Raw genomic sequence first — 19,870 nt, forward strand, 5'->3', positions numbered from 1 at the left:
TATTCGTTCTTCGGCGTACAAAAAGTAGAGCCCAGAACTCTCTGTAGGTATGCGGCCAAGGTTCCGGGGACCGAAGCACAAAAAAGTTAACCCCTCTCAAGCCATTGAGCACAGAAGGATGTGGGGGTCATACAATGAACCATTTCCCAGGAACCCACCAATTTAGCGTTTCCGGTTGGGGTCGCCTAAGCTTCCTTCAGTCTTTTCTGAGAAAATTCTTTTACAATAGTAAGGTGGGGTGACTGGTTTCGCCTGAGCAGACAGGTGTGGTCGGTTAAAATGGCGGAAGAGAGCCTTGGTGCATCCGCAGGACATTACCCCGAAAAGGTTCCATTGTGTTGAACACCTATGTAGTCAGCCTCTAAATAAAAGGAAAGAAAGGAGCTCCTAGCACAAGGCCTTATGACTGATTATCTTCCCATTCGCGCGTAGCCTTCCTTAAATAGCTACAGAAGCATGTTCTCGGTTGTAGTGACAGCGTGTAGCTTACTTTGCCTAGTATCGTACGAGCCTTCCCAGCGCTGAACACCTATCTTCCGCTTCTCAGCCCCAACAAGGCACCAAGCAAATCAATGTTGGATGAAAATTTAAAGGACGAGAAGTGTGGTTTCCAAAAAGCACCGAGGACGTCCTGTAGCTATGCATGGAGACTGAACGCAAACTTTGGCATTGCATAAGCGAGTTCTTGATAAGCTCTGTTTACATTAACTAATAACGCCAGGTTGAGTCGGGGGTCGGGCTGATCGAAGTCAACCCAACTCGACCAACGCGTATTTACATGAACTCGATTTTAGCTAGTCGAGACAGGTTCATCAGCAGCGACACCAAGCGTCGAACACCGCATTGCGAGCGAGCAGTGGTAGCATCCAAGATTGAGGCACACCACCGCTGCTTTGGAGGTGGGACGGCGCAAGTCAAAAACAAGTTTTCATTCATCCTCTCCCCTCCGTTTTTTCTGCCCGGCAGCGTTTACAGGTACATCGGGGCAGGGTAGAGTTGAGTCAACCTACCCCTTGCGGCGGAGTTTACTGGTCCCGACCCCTTGACTCTCGACTCGGCGCGTTTACATAAACCCAGTAACCGGTTTTTGACCCGACTCACGTGTGCTTTGGTGCGAACAATGCCTTACTGTGTGTGCTGCGGGGAGAGGGGGGGTGCTTTTGGGTGTGGCCTCTCATCCCGCTTCCTTTTCGCACCACAAGCTCGAGAAAAAAAGAAACGCAGAAATCCTTTCGAAATACAGCCCGAGGAAGAAAAAAGGAAAGAAAGAAATCAAGTTCGTCCAGGTTCTAAGAAAAAAGTGCGCACGAACACAGACAAGTAAGAAGTTGGTGGTAGAGTGTAGTAGCGACAAAATAATTTGTCGCCAGGTGGAGCCATGTCGCACTAGTAAAATTTTAGCGCGAAATTCAAATCCCCGCAGAAAATACATACACAACTTTCAGAACCTGTAAAACGCAAACACTAGGTTCCATATGGATAAAAATTGCAGCTTAACAATCATGAAAGAAAAAGGGAGGAAATGTTGCGGACGAAATTTTGATATTTGGCTTAGTTTTTTCCCGAGATGACATGAAAGTTCGACATATCTAAAAGCACCATTTTTCTGGAACTTTGCGTCTAATTGGTAAAAAAAAATTAAACTTAAACAATAAAATCGGTCCGCAACATTTCCTCTGTTCACTATAGAAGAAAACGCTGCCACAAACCTCATGAAAATCGAGCCATATTTAGACACGGTATAGCTTCTAAAAGTTCCCATGTATTTCCTATAGACACTGCCACTGGTGAACCCTCTTAAAGCACGATTCAGGTGTTCACTGTTCTGAGAGGGCAGTTATGCGCGTTTTCTCTGGTTCAGGTGTCCACCGAGGTGTGGACCCCTCGCCGCTCATCGCAAAGGTGGAGGGATACACAGCTACTACGCCGTGTTCTATAGAGAAAAAAAGAGAGCCGGGCTGCAGCTCAGCGGAGCAGGAGATTTGAAAAAGTCAATTCATCGGACTCCGAGGTTGTCGCGTGGCAGTTAGCTGTTGAGCGTAGGAAAAATGAGACCAACCTGTCAATTTCACTACCAATGACAACTGATACTGCACATTGTATCCTCTTTAATTTAGTCATAGTTATACGTAGATGATTTTAAAGGTTTGACAGGGGGAAAGCCAAGCTAATAACAACAAGCTCAACCATGATATACCAATACCTCACGCTACGTATATCCTGGCATAGCAGAGTTAAGCCACTGCCAATTTTTTTCCGATTGCAAATTCCTTGACGTCACTCAAAGGGGCAAACTAGGAAGTCAAAAAGCTAGGACCTGGTGATTTACTGATAGAAGTATCAGACAAAAATTCAGGGGGAACTTTGGCTCTCTAAAGTGCTGCAAGGCGAAAGCTTTTCCTGGCGCACTGTTTGTTTTTTATGCGTTTTTTTTCAAATTTGATGTACTTTATTCTTTATTTTCATCATCATTTATCACCATCATCATTTATTTGACCCTTAAAGGCCCCTGGGGGGTGTTACATAAGGGGAGGGAGTGGTACATTCAACATGACTCAGATTTGTGGGGACTCACATTTCTTTTTTTTATATTTATATTTTATTTTAAACTTTTTTATTCTCGTTTCATTCATTATCTTTATTGTTTTTTATATTTATCAATTTTTATTTCATTTTTATTGTTTGTATTTTATTTTTGAGACCCATGAGTTCCTAGATGAGTCTTTATTCATGCTCAAACCCTCAGGCATCAGACGCTTCAAATGCAAAAAGCCCTGGTTCGATTCCCAGCCTGGACGCAGTTTCTTTTTAAGTAGTGACGCCGAAACGCGGACAATTCTGCCGACAATTCTGCCGACACGACTACCGACCCGGCTGCCGACACGGCTGCCGACACGGCTGCCGACACGGCTGCCGACACGGCTGTTAGCGACTGTATGAGGCGTTAAAGGCTTTCGCCTTAAAACCCAGTCCGACCAGCTCCTGTTCATCGCTCACCGATTTAAGTGTTGATCAAACTCAGGTTTTGATCACGCTACATATTATACAGGCCGCAGAAAAATTCATTCCACAAAACATCGAGTACACCACGAAGCAAGTGAAGACCGTGGTGGAACACACAATGCACGACTGCTCGCGAGAGCCTTAATAGGGCATGGTCAAAATTACGCACATACCCTACCGCTGAGAACCTAATGGCCTTTAAGCAAGCAAAGGCGAATGGCAGGCGTGTTCGACGCATTCCGAACGAGAAAGCTGGGCATCATGCCTTGCGTCTGTGAACCCCTATTCCGGCACACACAAAATTTACAATAGGCTGAGAGCTCTTAAAGTACATAGAGCTCACCGAACATCTCTTATCAGCACCACTGGTGATTCACTCGAACAACAAGGATGGAGTAACGGAACGTAGCCGGTTGGTTGGTAGAACCAAGAATGAACGTTTATTGCTTGGTGTTATTGGCTTTATAACTGCACAGCAAAGGTCACATGACTGGTCATGATAAGCAAGAGTGCGACACGTGTGAACCGTCCTGCTCATGCTATACATCAGCACGCGTGCTTGATAACACTACATCACGCGTGCTTGATAACGCTACAAAGGAGATGCTCTAGGTCAGCATTTTGAATACATATTTAGCTCTGCACGTTATACAGATTCTTCCTTGCGGCACAAGTCAGTCAAGGAGAGAAAGCCCATACATGATAAAAGACCATATTTAACTTGCAGGAGCTGAAGATTGCACAGAGCACTTGTGGGAATTCAGCACAAGGGCCTGACCGGATCACATACGGAATACTGAGGCATCTGGATGTGGATACCCTTAAAACTGTTCTCTGTCGGTTTAATAAAATATGGGCCACAGGACGATATCCTAAATCTTGGAAGGACGCGATCGTTGTCCCAATATTAGGAGCAAGAGAGGAAGCAACGCTCACAGCGAGTTGTCGGCCGTTTCTCTAACCAGCAGGCTAAGTAAGCTGTTCGAAAAAATGGTAAATCGCCGCCTTTTTCATTTCCTTGAATTCAACAAACACCAAGCAGGATTTAGGGCCGGGCGTTCAACAGTTGATCAGCTCGTTGCATGTGAGTGTTACGCAAAGGATGCATTCGCGCTCAAACAACATTGTCTGTTTTTTCGACCTTGAAAAGGCATTTGAAACCACTTGGCGCTACGGTACCCGCGGCCTCTCCTCCATTGGCATCACAGGGACTATGCTGAAATCGATACAAAGTTACTTCTCCGAAAGGACTTTCAAAGTTCTTGTTGGTAAATCATATTAAAAGCAGTACATAGAGGAGAAAAGGTGTCCCTAAAGGAGGTGCTCTCAGGCGCGCACTTTTCATAGTTAGAACGAATTCTTTAAAGAGAGTGCTGCTGAAAACCATCTTATTCTGCATACGAGGATGATCACCAGATAAGATTTAAATCTTGTAACTTGGCCATCTGTCAACGGCAAATCCAGCGAGGGGTTAAACTCTCCGGCTGAGCTGGTAATAATGGGTTTAAATTTAAATGTGAATTGTGTTTCCTCTTGCATCACAAACAGAGCGATAAAGCGGTGTGCCGGCAGCCTTGAAGAATGAACAAACACTACAGAGACCTGCAAAGGCAGTGCCTGCACGCCCGCAGTTGGTGTGCGAGCGCCGTGGTACTTACGACAGAAGGCGAGATCTCTTGCTCGCCCTGGAAAGTGGTACAGGGTTCAAATAGGCTGTAGTTTCCAGCGTCCATTACCGATGGGTCTGGGAACCTGGGTTTGTACCAACGCGCCTTCATTGTGAGGGATATGGCAGCAGCAGAGCGAATTCCGGCGCGAGCAGCGGCCTGAAGTTGTAGTAGAAAGTGATCCTTGTCCAGGTGTCAGGGAACAACATGGAAAAAGGCATAGTATAAGGCGAAAGTCACGTGCTCAGTGCAGCTTGTTGTTGTGGCGTCTAAGACATCATCATCAGCCTGACTACGCCCACTGCAGAAAACAGGCCTCTCCCACGTATCTCCACTTAACCCTGTCCTTCACCAGTTGCGGCCACTGTATCCCCGCAAACTTCTTACTCTCATCCGCCCATCTAACTTTCTGCCGTCCCCTGCTACTCTTCCCTCCTCTTGGAACCCACTCCGTTGCCCTTAAGGAACAGCGGTTATCTTGCCTTCACATTACATGCCCTGCCCAAAAACATTTCTTCCTCTTCATTTCAACTAGCACATTAACCCCCGTTTGTTCCCTCACCCACTCCGTCCTCTTCCGATCTCTTAACGTTATACCTATCATTTTCCTTTACATAGCTCACTGTGTTGTTCTTAACTTAATCTGAACCCTCTTTCTTAGCCTCCACGTTTCTGCCCCATAGGTGAGTGCCGGTAAGATACAGCTGTTGTATACTTTTCTCTCGAGGGATATTGGTAAACTACTATTCATGATCTGAGAGTACCTGCCATATGCGCTACACCCCATTCTAATTCTTCTAGTTATTTCCCTGTCACGATCCGCATCTGCGGTCCCTACCTGCCCTAAGTATGCATATTATCTTACTACTTCCAGCACCTCGCTACCAATTGCAAACTGCTGCTCCCTTGCTAGGCTGTTGAACATTACTTTGGTTTTCTGCGTGTTAATTTTAGCCCCACCGTTCTGCTCTGCCTGTCTAACTAATTCATCATGCTTTGCAGTTCTTGTCGTGAGTGGCATAGCAAGGCAATGTCACCAGCGAATCGCAAATTACTCATGTATTCTCCATGAACTCTTATCCCCAACTCTTCCGATTTCAGGCCCCGGAATACCTCCTGTAAGCAGGCTGTGAAGAGCACTGGCAAGACCGTGTCTCTCTGCCTTACACTGCTCCGTATTAGAATTTTATTGCTGACTTTATGGAGAACTATAGTAGCTGTGCAATCGTCATAAATATCTTCCAATATTTTCACACAACACTCTTCCACACCCTGATTTCGCAATGCCTGCATGACAGCTGATGTTCCCACTGAGTCAAATGCTTTCTCGTAATCAATGAAGGCTATATATAGGGGTTAGTTATATTCTGCGCATTTCTCTATCACCTGACTGAAAGTGTGAATGTGGTCTGTTGTCGAGTATCCTTTACGAAAGCCTGCCTCATTATTTGGTTGGCTGAAGTCCAAGGTTGTCCTTACTCTATTAGCGATTACCTTAGAAAATACCTTGTAGGCAACACACAATAAGCTGACCGGTCTGTGATTCTTCGAGTCCTTCACGTCTCCTGTCTTATAAATTAAGGTAATGTTACCGTTCTTGCAAGCTTCTAGTACTCTCGAGGTAACAAGGCATCGCGTATACAGGGTGGCTGGTTTTTGTAGCACAATCTCTCCTGCGTCCTTTAACAAATCTGCTGTTACCTGATCCTCACCAGCTGCTTTCCCCCTTTGCATTTTATTACGACATAACACTATCAAAGTTTGGAGAAGGTTTTAATTTCATGTGACGTGCCCTCACTACGGTGCTGGCGGCTTATGGGAAGTGAGTGATTCCGGAAACAAGCAGAGTAACGTTCTAAAAGTATTTGCGCTAAAAATTTGCTATGCCTACATTGGACCACAGCGGGAATGCATGCGTTCTGCTGGCTGTATTAATCTCACGCACAAGCAAAATAGCAAGGGAGGTTTTCAAAAGAAAACTTTATGTATTCTTTTCGTTACTCCACTTGTAAGCATCCACGTCCAGCAGCGGGGAAGTGGTGTACAACGTGTGTACTAAAATCGCCGCATTTGTTCATGATAATTTCTATTCCTTTCCAACGCTGCCATGCGCTCCATGTGAGGTCAGGTCGGTCACGCCGAGACAAAGAACAAGGACGCTAGCGTTAGCTCAAGCTTACTACCACGCATGAAGAGAACGATCGCGGAAAATACAAGCACGTGCGAAAGCGGACAAGAGCGAGCTTTTACCACTGCCCTTTGACCTGTCATAGTGCTGCTGCTGTCCATGACTAATCGAATTTTAAAATTGAAACGCTGTCTGGGTCACCATGTTGCGTAGTGCAGCATGTCACTGTGGAAGCGAGCGAGTATTATAGACCTCGAAGCCCTAGTTTGAACGAAGCGAGAAATAAAACGGTTGCGATGAACTTTAGCGATAAAAGGGGCCTCCCTTCGTCTGACGCAACCCTCATGCTTCCTAACGTGATTTTCTACATGGCGGGCACGGCGGGTGTCTCTTTTGAGACGCATGAAGAACACCTCACCTTTTGGGACAACTGTAAACCAAAGCTTCGGGACTGATTTTGCAAGCCATTTGGACGTAAGCTGGGCGCTAAAAATAGACCTTGCTTCTTGAGCTCAGTGGTCTACAGAGTCATATCTCACCCACATCAAGAACGTTCTCGCTCTATGCCATAAAGTAGACGGCGTCATGTCAGAGACAGGCAAGGTGAGCCACATGCTGAAGGGGACAACTGATGACGCCTACCACCTTCTCCTGCGCAAAAATTGTGCAACGGTCGACTCCGTCCTCCAGGTATGCCGGCAATTCGAGCGAGCAAAACACCGTCGGATTGCTTCTCGTTTCGACCGCCTTCCGAACACAGCGGCGATTTACTCTTGCGAAGACCTGCCAACACTGCAACAGCCGTCCCATCCTGCCAATTTGACCCGAATTGTACGCCGCGAACTGAAAGCTATGACTCCCGCCATCTTTGGCCCTCAGCCGGCCGACGCTACAATAACGCTGATCAAGGCCGTAGTTCGCCAGGAGTTCGCGAACGTGGGCCTCAATTCTGGCCTGCCCTCTGCGTCGCCCTGTTTGAAGACCACCGCTCCATTGGTTGCTGCTGCTTCACGGACTCCGACCATACTGCCACATTACCGCTACAGGAATCCTGCGTATTGGCGAACCTCGGATTACCGACCAATCTGCTTCACCTCTTCGCGTGTCGGCCACGTTTCCCGCCACTGCCGCACGCCGTTGGTTTTCACCACCTCAACTTCGTTCTACTTACGACCGTCGTGACGACTACGGACCTAGTTCTAATTACGATCGTCGTGCCGACTACGAACCACGTCAGATATCTTCCCGTGCTTAGATTGCACACGCCTTCAACACTCCGCCTCCGAAAATCCAGCCACTAGCCTTCGCCTCAAGTCCACCACTCCCGTTCACCGAATTTTCGACGCCCGTCCACTCCGCCCTTACCTTGCTCTCACTCGCAAAACTAACCAATGCAGCCCCCGGAGGTGACGCTGCATTGATGACCCGGCCCAAAATCCTCTCCTGACCCTCGCTCCTCGCCGCAACCTCCTCGATATCTCCGTGGACGGTGTACCAGTTACCGCTCTGATTGACACTGGTGCCCAAATTGCTGTCTTGAGCTCCTCCTCTCACCGTCGTCTAAAGATGGTTGTGACACCTGCCATTTCCTCAGCCGTTCGTGTCGCCGACGGAAGTGCTGCTGCCATTGTTGGACTGTGCACTGGGCGCGTTTGCACTGCTGGTCGTACTACACCTGTCCTGTACCCTGTCCTCGACTATTGCCCCATGATGTGATCCTCGGCATCGAATTTTTAACTACGCACGCGGCGCTGATTGATTGCTCCACTGGCCTTTTTCGTTTGCACTTGCCGCTCTGCTCTGAATGCGCCGATACCAAGCCGCGCCGCTTAAGGCCGATTCACACTACGGTCCGTTCGTCTCGGCCCGGGCATTACGTGTTCATGCATCCGCACATTGAGAGGCGCGCTGTCGGCCCACGGCCTGATCCGCGCGCCTCTCAATTTGGTGACCCATGAACAGGTATCGCGCGGGCCGCGGGCGAACAGATCGTAGGGTGAATCGGCCTTTACGTGCCGCAGAATTCACACGCCTGCCACGCGACGCTGCAGTCTATGTCTCAATGTCGCCGTCTCCCGCCGTTCCTGATGGTGCCTACGTCACGTACCCAATCAAGGACGTTGTCGTTCAGCGTAACGTAATCGTTCCACACAGAATCCTGACCGTCAGCGGCAACCGCACATACCTTCCGATTCTGAATTTCAGTCTGTCTCCCCAAGTTTTACCCTGTGGTATCACACTGGCTGAACTGGTTCCCTTGGCCAAATGCAGTCTCTGCTCTCTCAGCTTAACTTAACTGTGGTCTCCATGGCCTTCCTCGCTCGACCGCGTCACTCCCGGCCTCACTTTTGCGATGATCGCGGCGGATGTGCCACCTGACCACTCCAACGCCCTCTGCACCCTTTTAGCACCCTACAGTGACGTCTTTGATTTCGGGAATCGTCCTTTTGGCCAAACTACCCTCGTTACCCATCGCATCAATGCGGGCGATGGCAGCCCTATATAAAAAAGGCCCCCGTGCCCCTCTTCCTGAGTGTCATGTCATCCAGACAGAGGTGGACAGAATGCTGGTGAACAACATTATCAAGCCTTCTGGCAGCCCTTCGGCGTCCACTGTGGTGTTGGTCAAAAAGAAAGAGAGGCAGATGGCACTTCTATGTAGACTATATCGCCATCTTACTCAAGTAAAAAAGAAAGACGTCTATCCTCTTCCGAGAATTGATGACGCTCTCTACTGTTTACATGGTGCCAGCTATTTTTCTTCTATTGATCTCCGTTCAGGCTACTGGTAAATTGCTGTTAACGAACGGGACCGTGAGACGACTGCCTTTGTCACCCCCCGATGGCCTGTACCAATTCAGAGTTTCGCCTTTCGGCCTCCGCAACGCTCTTGCCACTTTCGAACGAAACACGGACTCGCTACTGCGTGGCTTCAAATGGACGACGGTATTGTGCTACCTAGACGACGTTTTCATTTCCTCCCCCAAATTCGAAAGCCACCTGCGACGTCTTGCTGCCATCCTTGCTCTCTTCCGTCGCGCTGGTCTTCAACTGAACTGAAGAAGTGCAGCTTCGGCCAACGCCAAGGTCCTCGACCATTTGGTTTATGCTTCTGGTGTAAAGCACGACCCAGACAAAGTTCGTGCCGCCCGTGAGTTCCCCATCCCTCGTTCCTCAAGCGATGTGCGAAGTTTCCACGGGCTCTGCTCGTATTGCTTGCTCCTTCCAAGCTTGCTCCTTCACGGCACTTGTTGCGCTCCTCACTGCTCCACCTGCGCTGGCCAATTTCAACCCATCTGCGCTTACGGAACTTGGCACGGACGCCAGTGGCCATGGTGGCGGCTATCCTCTCTTAAAGACCCTAAAGGCCGCCTGGGTCGCTGGGCCTCGCGCTTGCAAGAATACACATTTACTGTTGTCTACAACTCCAGACAGCTGCACCAAGACGCTGAATCTCTGTCCCGCCATCCTGTCGATCCTCCTGATTCCCACACCCGAGATACCGACAACTGTGTTCTCTCGGTATCGGACTTTCTACACATCGGTGACGAGAAGCGCCTTAATCCATCTCTGCGCCTCCTAGTCGACCGCCTCCGCAGCGACTCTTCCGATCCTGCTCGTCGCCTGTTCGGCCAGCGTCACGATACTATGTACCGACACAATATGCACCCAGATGGCGCCGAGCTTTTGTTCGTCGTCCCGACCCATCTACGCTCCACAGTACTTCCCAACTTGGTGACGCTCCTACTGCAGGGCACCTCAGCGTGTCGCGAACATACGACACCGTGCCCAGGCGGTTCTTCTGGCCTGGCCCTTACCGCTCTGTCCCCCGTTATGTTCCTGCTTGCGATCAATGTCAGCGCCGGAAAACGCCCCCACTTCCGCCTAGTGGCCAGCTTCAGCCCATACACACTCCGACTCACCCATTTTTCACGTGATGGTCTGGACCTGTTCGGTCCTTTCCCCACATCAACTTCCGGGAACAAGTGGATTGCCGTTGCAACCGATTACATTACCCGGTACGCCATCGCCCCCGCTATCCCTACCAGCTGTGCCTCGGATGTCCCCGACTTTCTTCTCCATGACGTCGTCCTACTTTATGGCGCTGCTCGCCAAGTGCTTACGGATCGCGGCCGCTGCTTTCTTTCTAAACTCGTCCACGACCTTCTGCGCTCATGCTCCATCCGGCACAAGTTCACGATGGCCTACCATGCTCAGACCAACGGCCTTACAGAGCGCCTTAACATTACCCTGACGGACATGCTGTATATGTATGTCTCGGACCACCATCGGGTCTGGGACGTCAGTTTACCTTTCGTGACGTTGGCCTACAATTTCATACGGCATCATAACACCGGCTACTCCTCTTTTACCTGCTCTTTGGCCGCGACCCATTGCTACCTTGTGACAGCTTACTGCCTCATGACGCTTCTACCAGCAGTTACGTTTGAGACGCCGTTGACCGTGCTCACGACGCCCGCCAAATCGCTCTAGATGGTCTCGACGCTTTACAACTTGCTCAAAAACAACGGTACGACCTTCATCACCATGACGCCCACTACCTTCCTGGCTCCCTCGTGCTCATCTGGCTCCTTTCGCGCCGTGTGGGCTGCTACCTCGTTACGTGCGTCCTTACCGCGTCTTGCGGCAGCTGAGCAATGTGGTCTACGAAATCACACACCTGCACCCCCACATTCCTCGTGCGGCCCCCTCCACAGAGCTCGTGCGCACGTCGCTTGTCTCAAGCCCTACAATTGAAACCCACCACCGCAGGACGTCCAGGGACTGTGCTTCCTTCCGCACGGCGGAGGGGCGTAGCGTTACGGTGCATAGTCGCGAGGTGAAGACGAAGTTGTTTTGGCGCTGGGCAGTTGACGACGTCGAGGACGTGGCAACTAGTGCGTGGGGTGGTGGTTTGGTGTGCCTTGACTGCGGCCTGTCGCACCTGCTGCTGCGCTAACCCCCGTAATAATATTTCCTTCGACGTGTTCTAATGTTGCAAACACCTACCTTCGCTGTCTGTCGCCTAACCAAGGTTTAACAAGTTCATAAATATACGCTCCAAGCCTCCTGTCACTATAAGGTCACTATAAGCAGTTTTTAGTAATTACTTATCGTTCTTCCTGGAGCAGTTCTTGCGAAATTAAGAACGAGAAATTCCTCATTGACTGGCAGACGCACATTCGGGCCCCCTTTTTCGTGACAAAGTTGTCATCGAATTTTTTCAAGCAAGGTGCGCGTAGCAAATCAGTAGACGCAATGAAATTGGCATGCTGTAAACTCGCAGCACAAGGCGTTAAAGTGTTAAATAAAAGCCAATGAATTTATGGGAGCACCGCGCTCTGCAAAGCGAGAAATGTACATTTCAAATATATCGGAGCTCCTGTCGCTACTTGTTGGTATGTTTGCCTCAGATTTTTGCAGTTGTCGCTCCCTCCAACCGCCATATTCGGACTGCTGGAGGCAGTAGACGAGAACCGCATGCTGGGACAGTGCCTACATTGCCCTATATTTTTTTTCTCATTCCTATATGAGTCGTAGGCGGAAGTCTCGAAAGCAGTGTGGATGGGCTTGTAACGTGCCTTCAGGTTCTCCTATCTGTGTTTCTGGTGGCAGCAATGGCGGGATGACAAGTGTCTATTGGCCGCTAATCCACCATTTCTCCCATTCCCGCTACTTTTTTTTAATCAGCCAACTAATTCATCTCACTTCATCTACCAATCACTAATGATACACCCTGTATGAATTGTCCGTTATCGATTTCGATCCATTTTGGATTTCTCCTCCTCTGGGTAGCGGCCTGTGATTGCTTACACTGGAGTCACATAACCTTGTGACCGCATGCCTCCCTCTACCAACTCTACCAGTCAGTGAATTTTTGTGACAACGGACTGCTCCTGCATTACGCCCAACGTCAACTCTAATGCTATCTAGGTTGCTATCTATAGACTCGATTGCTCACAGCCTAGTGGGGCAGGTCGTGATGATGTCACAAAGCCACGTCACCTGTCTCGACCTCTCCTTAATTTAAACGCCACCTGCCACGGTAGGCACGCTTCTCAGAGTCTGTCCGACAGTTCGCAACCTATTACAGTGACCAGGCTGTCGTGATGTTACAAGGTCACGGATCTCTCTCGACCAATCAGGGTGAACCATCAAGGCAGGTTGTCATGACGCCACAAGGTCATGTGACCTCGCTAGACCAGTCAGCAAATTTCTTGACCTTGGACAGCCCATTTTGCTCCTGACGTGCACTTTAATGCTACCTCACTAACAAACACGCAGACAAGGCACGGGGACGGTTTAAGAAGCATGTGCGCGCTCACCATTGTATTAAAGTAGGTCGGGTTAAGACGACTTTTGTGGTTCGCCATGGTTGGCGGAAGGATCAGGCAGTTTGGCCGGTCGGCGTCACGGAACGTGAGGTGAGCCACAGTCACCAGCACGTTCGGCGTATATATGGTCCTGGAAAAGAAGACAAACGCACCTCATGCATCCCAAGGTCGTCTTCTGCTCTATATGCATCGTTTTTGATATGCCTGCCGCAATGTCAGCGGCTGTTCCAAGATGGGTCTTGAGGTTTTAGTACACTTCAGTACATACTATGCATACTTAGTACACTATATACTTGGTAGCCGCGACAGGGCTACATGCACTGAACACTTTTTCTGCACCTTGCAGGTCTAATTTTGCGTCTAGCGGGCCAGCATCGTCGGTCTACGCAAGCGTCGTGCCCGCCCCGCCTTGCCAACAAGAAAACCACCCTCGTATGGCTTGCTACTGGGCCACGTGACTGCCCCAAAAGATATAAAACTGAAGCATCTCGGCGACACCGCACATGGCAGCAGCGACAGCATTACACGCACGACACTGAGCGCCTTAATTGTTGCTGAAGATCTGTATTATCGCACTTCGACTTCTTATAGTATCGGTGCCGCTGCTGCCTGGTTTTATGGTTAAAAAAATGTAAGTAGTTCTACGATTTCCAGGAGGAAATGAAGTCAGCGTGGAAGCCGTCGAAAGCCACTTGAACGGAGCATTCAGTCAGACGAAAGAAACCTGCGTACTGAACTGGGTGAAATTGAAACAAGCATGAATTTCATCAGCAAAAATCTTGAAGAAGCCGACTACAGTTTTATAACTACTTTCACTGAGAACAAGGAACCTGCACTGAAGTTCGCCGTGTCGAGTGCAGCGCCGTAACACACAGCATAGCAAGAGGAGCAAGCAGTTTTGGGGGCACTCGTGCTGCTATTCCACGCCACCTTTCTGAGCCTATTGGCACGCGCTTCTGGGCTCTGTCGAAGCCACACGTGGTGCGTGTCAGTTATCTGGGTTATGTCTACAGAAGAGAGGCAAATAGTGCTATCCGCCAAACGTGGGCTTCTAATCGTTCAGAATGTGCTCTCGCGTTTGTAGCGGCCCAAGCGACCGACGGCAACAGTTTTTAGTCGCCTAGAAAATAACTGCAGTGCCACCTGAGCAGCGCAGGTTCTCTACAATGACCTAAAAAAGAAAAGAAAACAGTAGGCATAACATTCTTGGCCTTGCAAAATACGAACGAATGTCATACTTTGTCCTGAAAGCAGAGGAATATTCTTTGCCAGTAACGACGAGTGCGTTGGAAACCTCCAAATCTGCTACTGCCTTCACCGCAGGTCGTGCTTGTGCATTCATACTGGGCGGCAGCATCGATTCATCCTGCAGCCTGCCATTTCGGAAACACGAATCGCACTGGTTATCTAGCAGCTATCCTGGTTATCTAGCAGCAAAGATTATCTAGCAGCTATCCGCGACGCAAAGCACTCTTTTTTCCAAAATGATTTGCCTAACATCCTACGTCACAGCCTAGAAAAATTTTGGAAAATAATAAATCCCCAACAGCCCCGCGAAGTTATTATCACTAACGAATGTGATGAAATAATCGCAGATGCTGACAGTGCAGACATGTTTAATCACGCATTTTCATCTGTATTTACCAAAGATACCGGCCTACTTTCCGCGTCTACCCTTCCCAGAAACATAACGAATAACATGCCGGCCACAGCGTTCTCGGTTGATGGTGTCGCTTCCCAAATTCAAAATATTAAACTCTCATCATCAGCCGGCATCGACGAAATCAACTCGAAAGTGTTAAAAAATACCAAACATACCTCTGCAAAATTTTTGTGCCGCATATTTTCGCAGTCATTGTCTACAGGTATTTTGCCTCACGACTGGAAGGTGGGAAAGGTCGTTGCCGTCTACAAATCAGGTAATAAAAATTCCCCTTTGAATTATCGTCCCATCTCACTAACCAGCGTGCCGTGCAAGATCATGGAACATGTCATATACTCGCAAATCATGAACTTCTTAGATACTAGCAACTTCTTTCACTCTTCACAACATGGATTTAGGAAAGGATTTTCTTCTGAAACACAGTTGGCACTTTTTCTACATGACCTGCATGCAAATCTTGACCGTAACATCCAGACTGACGCTGTATTTTTAGATTACGCTAAGGCATTCGATAAAGTATCCCACCGACGCTTGCTGCTTAAACTTTCCCTCTTAAATTTACACCCACATGTCTTAAGATGGTTAGAACAGTTTCTTACTAATCGTACTCAATCCGTGCTCATAAACAGCCAGTCGTCTAGCCCCCTACCCGTAACCTCAGGCGTCCCACAAGGGTCCGTCCTTGGTCCTCTTCTTTTCTTAATATACATTAACGATTTACCCTTGCATGTGTCTTCCTCAATCCGCTTATTTGCTGACGACTGCGTTATTTATCGTACAGTAACTAACATCTCATACAAAAACGCTCTTCAGACTGACCTTAACAGTGTACAAGTATGGTGCGACCAGTGGTTAATGACTTTTAACCCTAACAAATGTAAGCTCATGTCATTCACCCGAAGTCTTAGACCTTTTCGTTCTGCTTACACAATAGACAACCTACCAATAGAATCTGTACAAACATTTTAGTACCTAGGCGTCACACTATCAACTAACCTATCCTGGAATGCGCATATTGTGAACATCATTTCATCGGCCAACAAAAAACTAGGTTTCCTCAAACGCCACATACGCCATGCACCAAAAGACTTAAAATTACTAGCATATCAGTCACTGATAAGACCTAAACTTGAATACGCATCAGCCATCTGGGATCCCCATCAAAATTATCTGAAGGCGAACCTTGAACAAGTTCAAAATCGCGCTGTTAGATTCATTCATTCCGCATACTCATACGACATCAGTGTATCGTCTGTAAAAGCTGAAATTAACTTGTCACTTCTTTCCCACCGCCGGCGCATTGCTAGCCTCTGCCTTTTTCATAAATTCTTCAACAGTTCATTGCACGAAGCACCCTACATCGTACGCCGCATGCACATATCCCAGCGCACTGGTCATCCGCTTCAAGTTGTTCGTCCACGCTCCCGTACCACTGCGTTCTCAGCCTCGTTTTTTGCCCGAGCAGCATCCGACTGGAACGGCCTTTCCCACCAAGACGCATCCATTACCTGTCCATCAAGATTCCACCAAGAGTTAACGCAGCTGATGTTCGATTAAACCAAACCTCATGTTATATCTGTAGCCCCACCCCTTATGTAATACCCCTGAATAGGGGTCTTTAAGGCAATAAACTGGCAATAAGGCAATAAACTGAACTGAACTGAACTGAAACCACTTGGGTCAAAGAAGCATTATCGTCGGTGGCGCTGTGACCTCACACGTTGGCTCACGCGTGACCACATCCACTGAAAAAAAAAGCGCCTTCGTCGGCATACCCGACATTTGGCGGTAGCGACCAACGCGATGGAACCTTCCTAATCTATTTCTGCCTTCATCGCAGATTAGCGCAATCAACGCGTTAGTTATGAGCATTGTTATTAGCCGCTTGTGGCTGCTGCCAGGTGTTCAGATTTTTTTCCTAATTTCTGCGTTTCTTTTTTCTCCTCTTGCTTTATCGAGTGTGCTAATTGAGTGTAAGGCGATACACGTTCAGAAATGACTGCCAAGGAGGCAGCAAACATGAAAGAGAATTTGAGAGATGATATTGCAAAGTTAAGAGATGGAGCAAAAGCTAAAATTAAACTATTCGGTTTGTCGATGAGCGGGAAATGCCAAGAGAAATTCGAAAAATCAAGATTGAAAAGCAAGGTTTAGTTGAGAGCAATGAGCACTGAATTGCCACATGACTTCATCAAAGAGCCTCTGGAAAAGCGAAGAGCTGAAATGGTTAAAAGCCGGAACCATGCTGCTGAAGATCAGACGCTTCGCGCAATGCATGCAAGTCTAGAGAGTGAGTTGCTCGGCTTGGACACGCGACTTAACGCTTCTTCGCATACAAGCGAAAATTGTCGCGATTGCTGTCGCCGCGGCGTAAAAAACCTGTTTCGACCCGTCGCGGTGGCTCCGCCGGCCAGAGCGAAGTGGTTCCAACAAGGTGGAAATTTCCGCTGAGACAGCGTGCTAGCTGCGCCCTCTCACCAATGACTGCACGGCGGAACAGTCACATGACAAGAAAAGGAGTCGTGCGGGAAAGTCAGTGTTTGTTCACTACACTTGCTTCCGGCAAAATAGCAAAATGTCGCATGGACCCTAGAATGAATTATTCATCAAAGGAGCCAACTAAGGAGCCCTTGTGGGAAGAAGTGAGGGACGCAATTCCAGAAAGTACAACACAGCTAAGTGAAAGCTTGTTTTGTGGCGAGCTCTACGACTGTCAGCCATATTTTTTATTATCTTGCCTACAAATTTTTCTCGTCCCTCCGGCAGGATTTCGCTACCTCTCAGACACTGTTTTCCCGCAGATCATCTTAACGAACATTTTCTGAAAGAGGCTTCTTCACCTCAAGGTTTTACAGGCACTACTATTGCCTTTTATCCTGATCAGGTTTGTGAGACTACATTATTCTGGCCTACCGGTGCAAGTAAAGTTCATAACGTGTTCTTGGAAATTAGCAGCACTAAAGCTTTAGATATCAACGCCATGCAGATAAAACCATTGAATTATGTCTAACCTATCATCTCACCTCGTCTTCTTACCACTACAATCTTTCATTTGGAAGTGGGATTTTTCCCAGTGGAACGAAAACTGCAAACTCGTGTAATTTATGAAGGAGGTGACCAAAATATGCCCCCTAAATACAGGCCGATTTCTCTTTTCCGAAGGGACTGGAAAAAGTTATTTCTTCAAGTTTTTTGATAAACGTAAGCTGATACCTGACTCACAATTTAGTTTCGCGACCGGTAAATCCACAGAAACAGTCTTCTAAGTAATGAAGGAACTCTGAACAATATTAATGAGAACTTGTATATGGTGGGCCTTTTCGTTTATTTTAGTAAGACTTTCGATTGCGCAAGCCGTCCGATGCTTCCCAAGAAACCCCAGATATACGGAATCCGTGGTAAACGCCTCAAATTGCTTGAGGACTACCACCAAAAGAGAAAAGAGCCAGGTGCCTGTGTACAATGACCTTTCATCTTTTTCCAGTCAGTTGCGTCACTCAGGGCAGCATACTGAGATCCCTTTAGTTAACGCCTACATAAATGCATCCTCAGTATAGATACATCCGTATTTACCAAGACCAAGGCTACAAAATTCCGCGAAAGAAACGTATCAGTAATCCAAAACCACCTCCTCAACTAAGAAGACAAACAACTTGAAATTACTGAAGAGCACAAGACCCTAGGAGTATATTTTAGCCTGTTTTAAACTCATATGCCGCACTGACCATGTCTGCAAATAACTATCTTCCGTTTGGGGGGCAGACTTCTGAGCTGTTTGCTGCAAAAGTCTGCTCACTCAAAGGCTCTGAAATAGTTTCGAGTGCATCAGATACTGTGGTTTACATTGCGCAAGACAGGGACGTTTTTAGCGCGCTGAGGTGCAGAAGGAGTGAAGCAAGAGGGAAGAAGAGATGCCTTAGTGGGGTACTATGATTTCATGTTACTTTCCTGGGGTTTAACCGAGGAGAAGGGCATGAGAGGTGCAGCAGTAGGAAGGAAGCGTGCCATGCAACAGGCATCGTCACACGCCGAGAAAAATGAAAAACTGGTTTTGAGGAGAGAAAGGGCAGAGTAAATATCTCACTTCTCGGTCACTCAGGATTGACGTGAGGAATAGATCAAATACAGAGAGTGAAATATGAAAGAAAGGAAAAGGCGTAGTGCAGGGCTACAAAATAATTTCTACCATAAGGGGATCTTTACGTGCACTGACGTTGTAGCTCACATAAGCACCTTTCTCGTTTCGCCTCCATCGAAACGTCACGCCAGGAGAAACGTTCTTGGCAAGCGGCAAATGACCGGCTCGAACTGTACATTGCCCCTGTTCCCATCTCCTCTGAATTCTTTTCAAAAAATGCAAACGATGTTAGAGGCTTAGAAATGATAGCAGTATACCGTGATGGGACTGAACTTAGAGGATGTAACTAAAACAAACTTTGTTCATTCTACCATTCATATAAGCACTAAATAAGGTGGTATACGTTTTGAGATTTTGCTCGAAAATCATAGACAAGAAACCTCACGTAGGAGGGGTTGACTGAAGTCTGTGTTGAAAGGCACACTCTTCAGGCAGGGTACAAACTCAACACTTCCTAGTAGGGGCATCACAGCTTTAAGTGCAGAAAAAAATTGCCTGGCGGTACACTACATTGTACCCCACATCTAGAAGCGAGAAAACTTGAAAGGAATTGGACACTCACTTAAAGACATCCATGAACCTTTGGAACACCATGTAGCCGACCACACTAATCCCCAACGCCGTGATGGATGCGCGGCCTCTAGGTGCTGGTGTCATGTACTCTTCGAATTTCTGTTAGGAAAAAAAGATTGATAAAGGGACAGTCACACAGCAGTTACTACTTTTTCGAGAAGCACGCGTCAATGAAAAACTTTCTGGAGACGCAACTCTAAAGTAGCCATTCCGGTTGTTCCGCGAAGTGGCTACGGGCGCGAAATTTCTACCGAAAGACTACCGCAGGTTTATCCACGTTACCTTTGATATTTCTAAACGCGTGGCCCTCAGGGAGAGTGATTGTACCTTTAATGACTCCTGGATGGATAGCCTTACACCGCA

General features: G+C 47.9%; 1 protein-coding gene across 2 annotated transcripts in view; it reads right to left on the reverse strand.

The window, feature by feature from the left end:
- LOC149325192 (uncharacterized) overlaps window positions 1-19,602 on the reverse strand; it is a 47,987-nt gene extending 28,385 nt beyond the window's left edge. Inside the window, exons 1-3 of one of the 2 annotated variants that reach the window (XM_089563116.1) lie at window positions 19,497-19,602; window positions 13,125-13,263; window positions 4,662-4,853 (exon numbers count right to left, since the gene is read on the reverse strand). In XM_089563116.1, coding sequence (XP_089419242.1) covers window positions 4,662-4,853; window positions 13,125-13,263; window positions 19,497-19,591 — 426 coding nt within the window. In that variant the 5' untranslated portion in view covers window positions 19,592-19,602. The remainder of the gene's footprint in view (window positions 1-4,661; window positions 4,854-13,124; window positions 13,264-19,496) is intronic. The other variant, XM_089563117.1, reaches the window with a different exon arrangement.
- Between the last annotated feature and the right edge of the window lie 268 nt (window positions 19,603-19,870).

This window comes from Amblyomma mixtum, chromosome 10, assembly GCF_055824585.1.
Source record: "Amblyomma mixtum isolate Tamu chromosome 10, ASM5582458v1, whole genome shotgun sequence".
In the NCBI taxonomy this organism is placed as follows: domain Eukaryota; kingdom Metazoa; phylum Arthropoda; class Arachnida; order Ixodida; family Ixodidae; genus Amblyomma; species Amblyomma mixtum.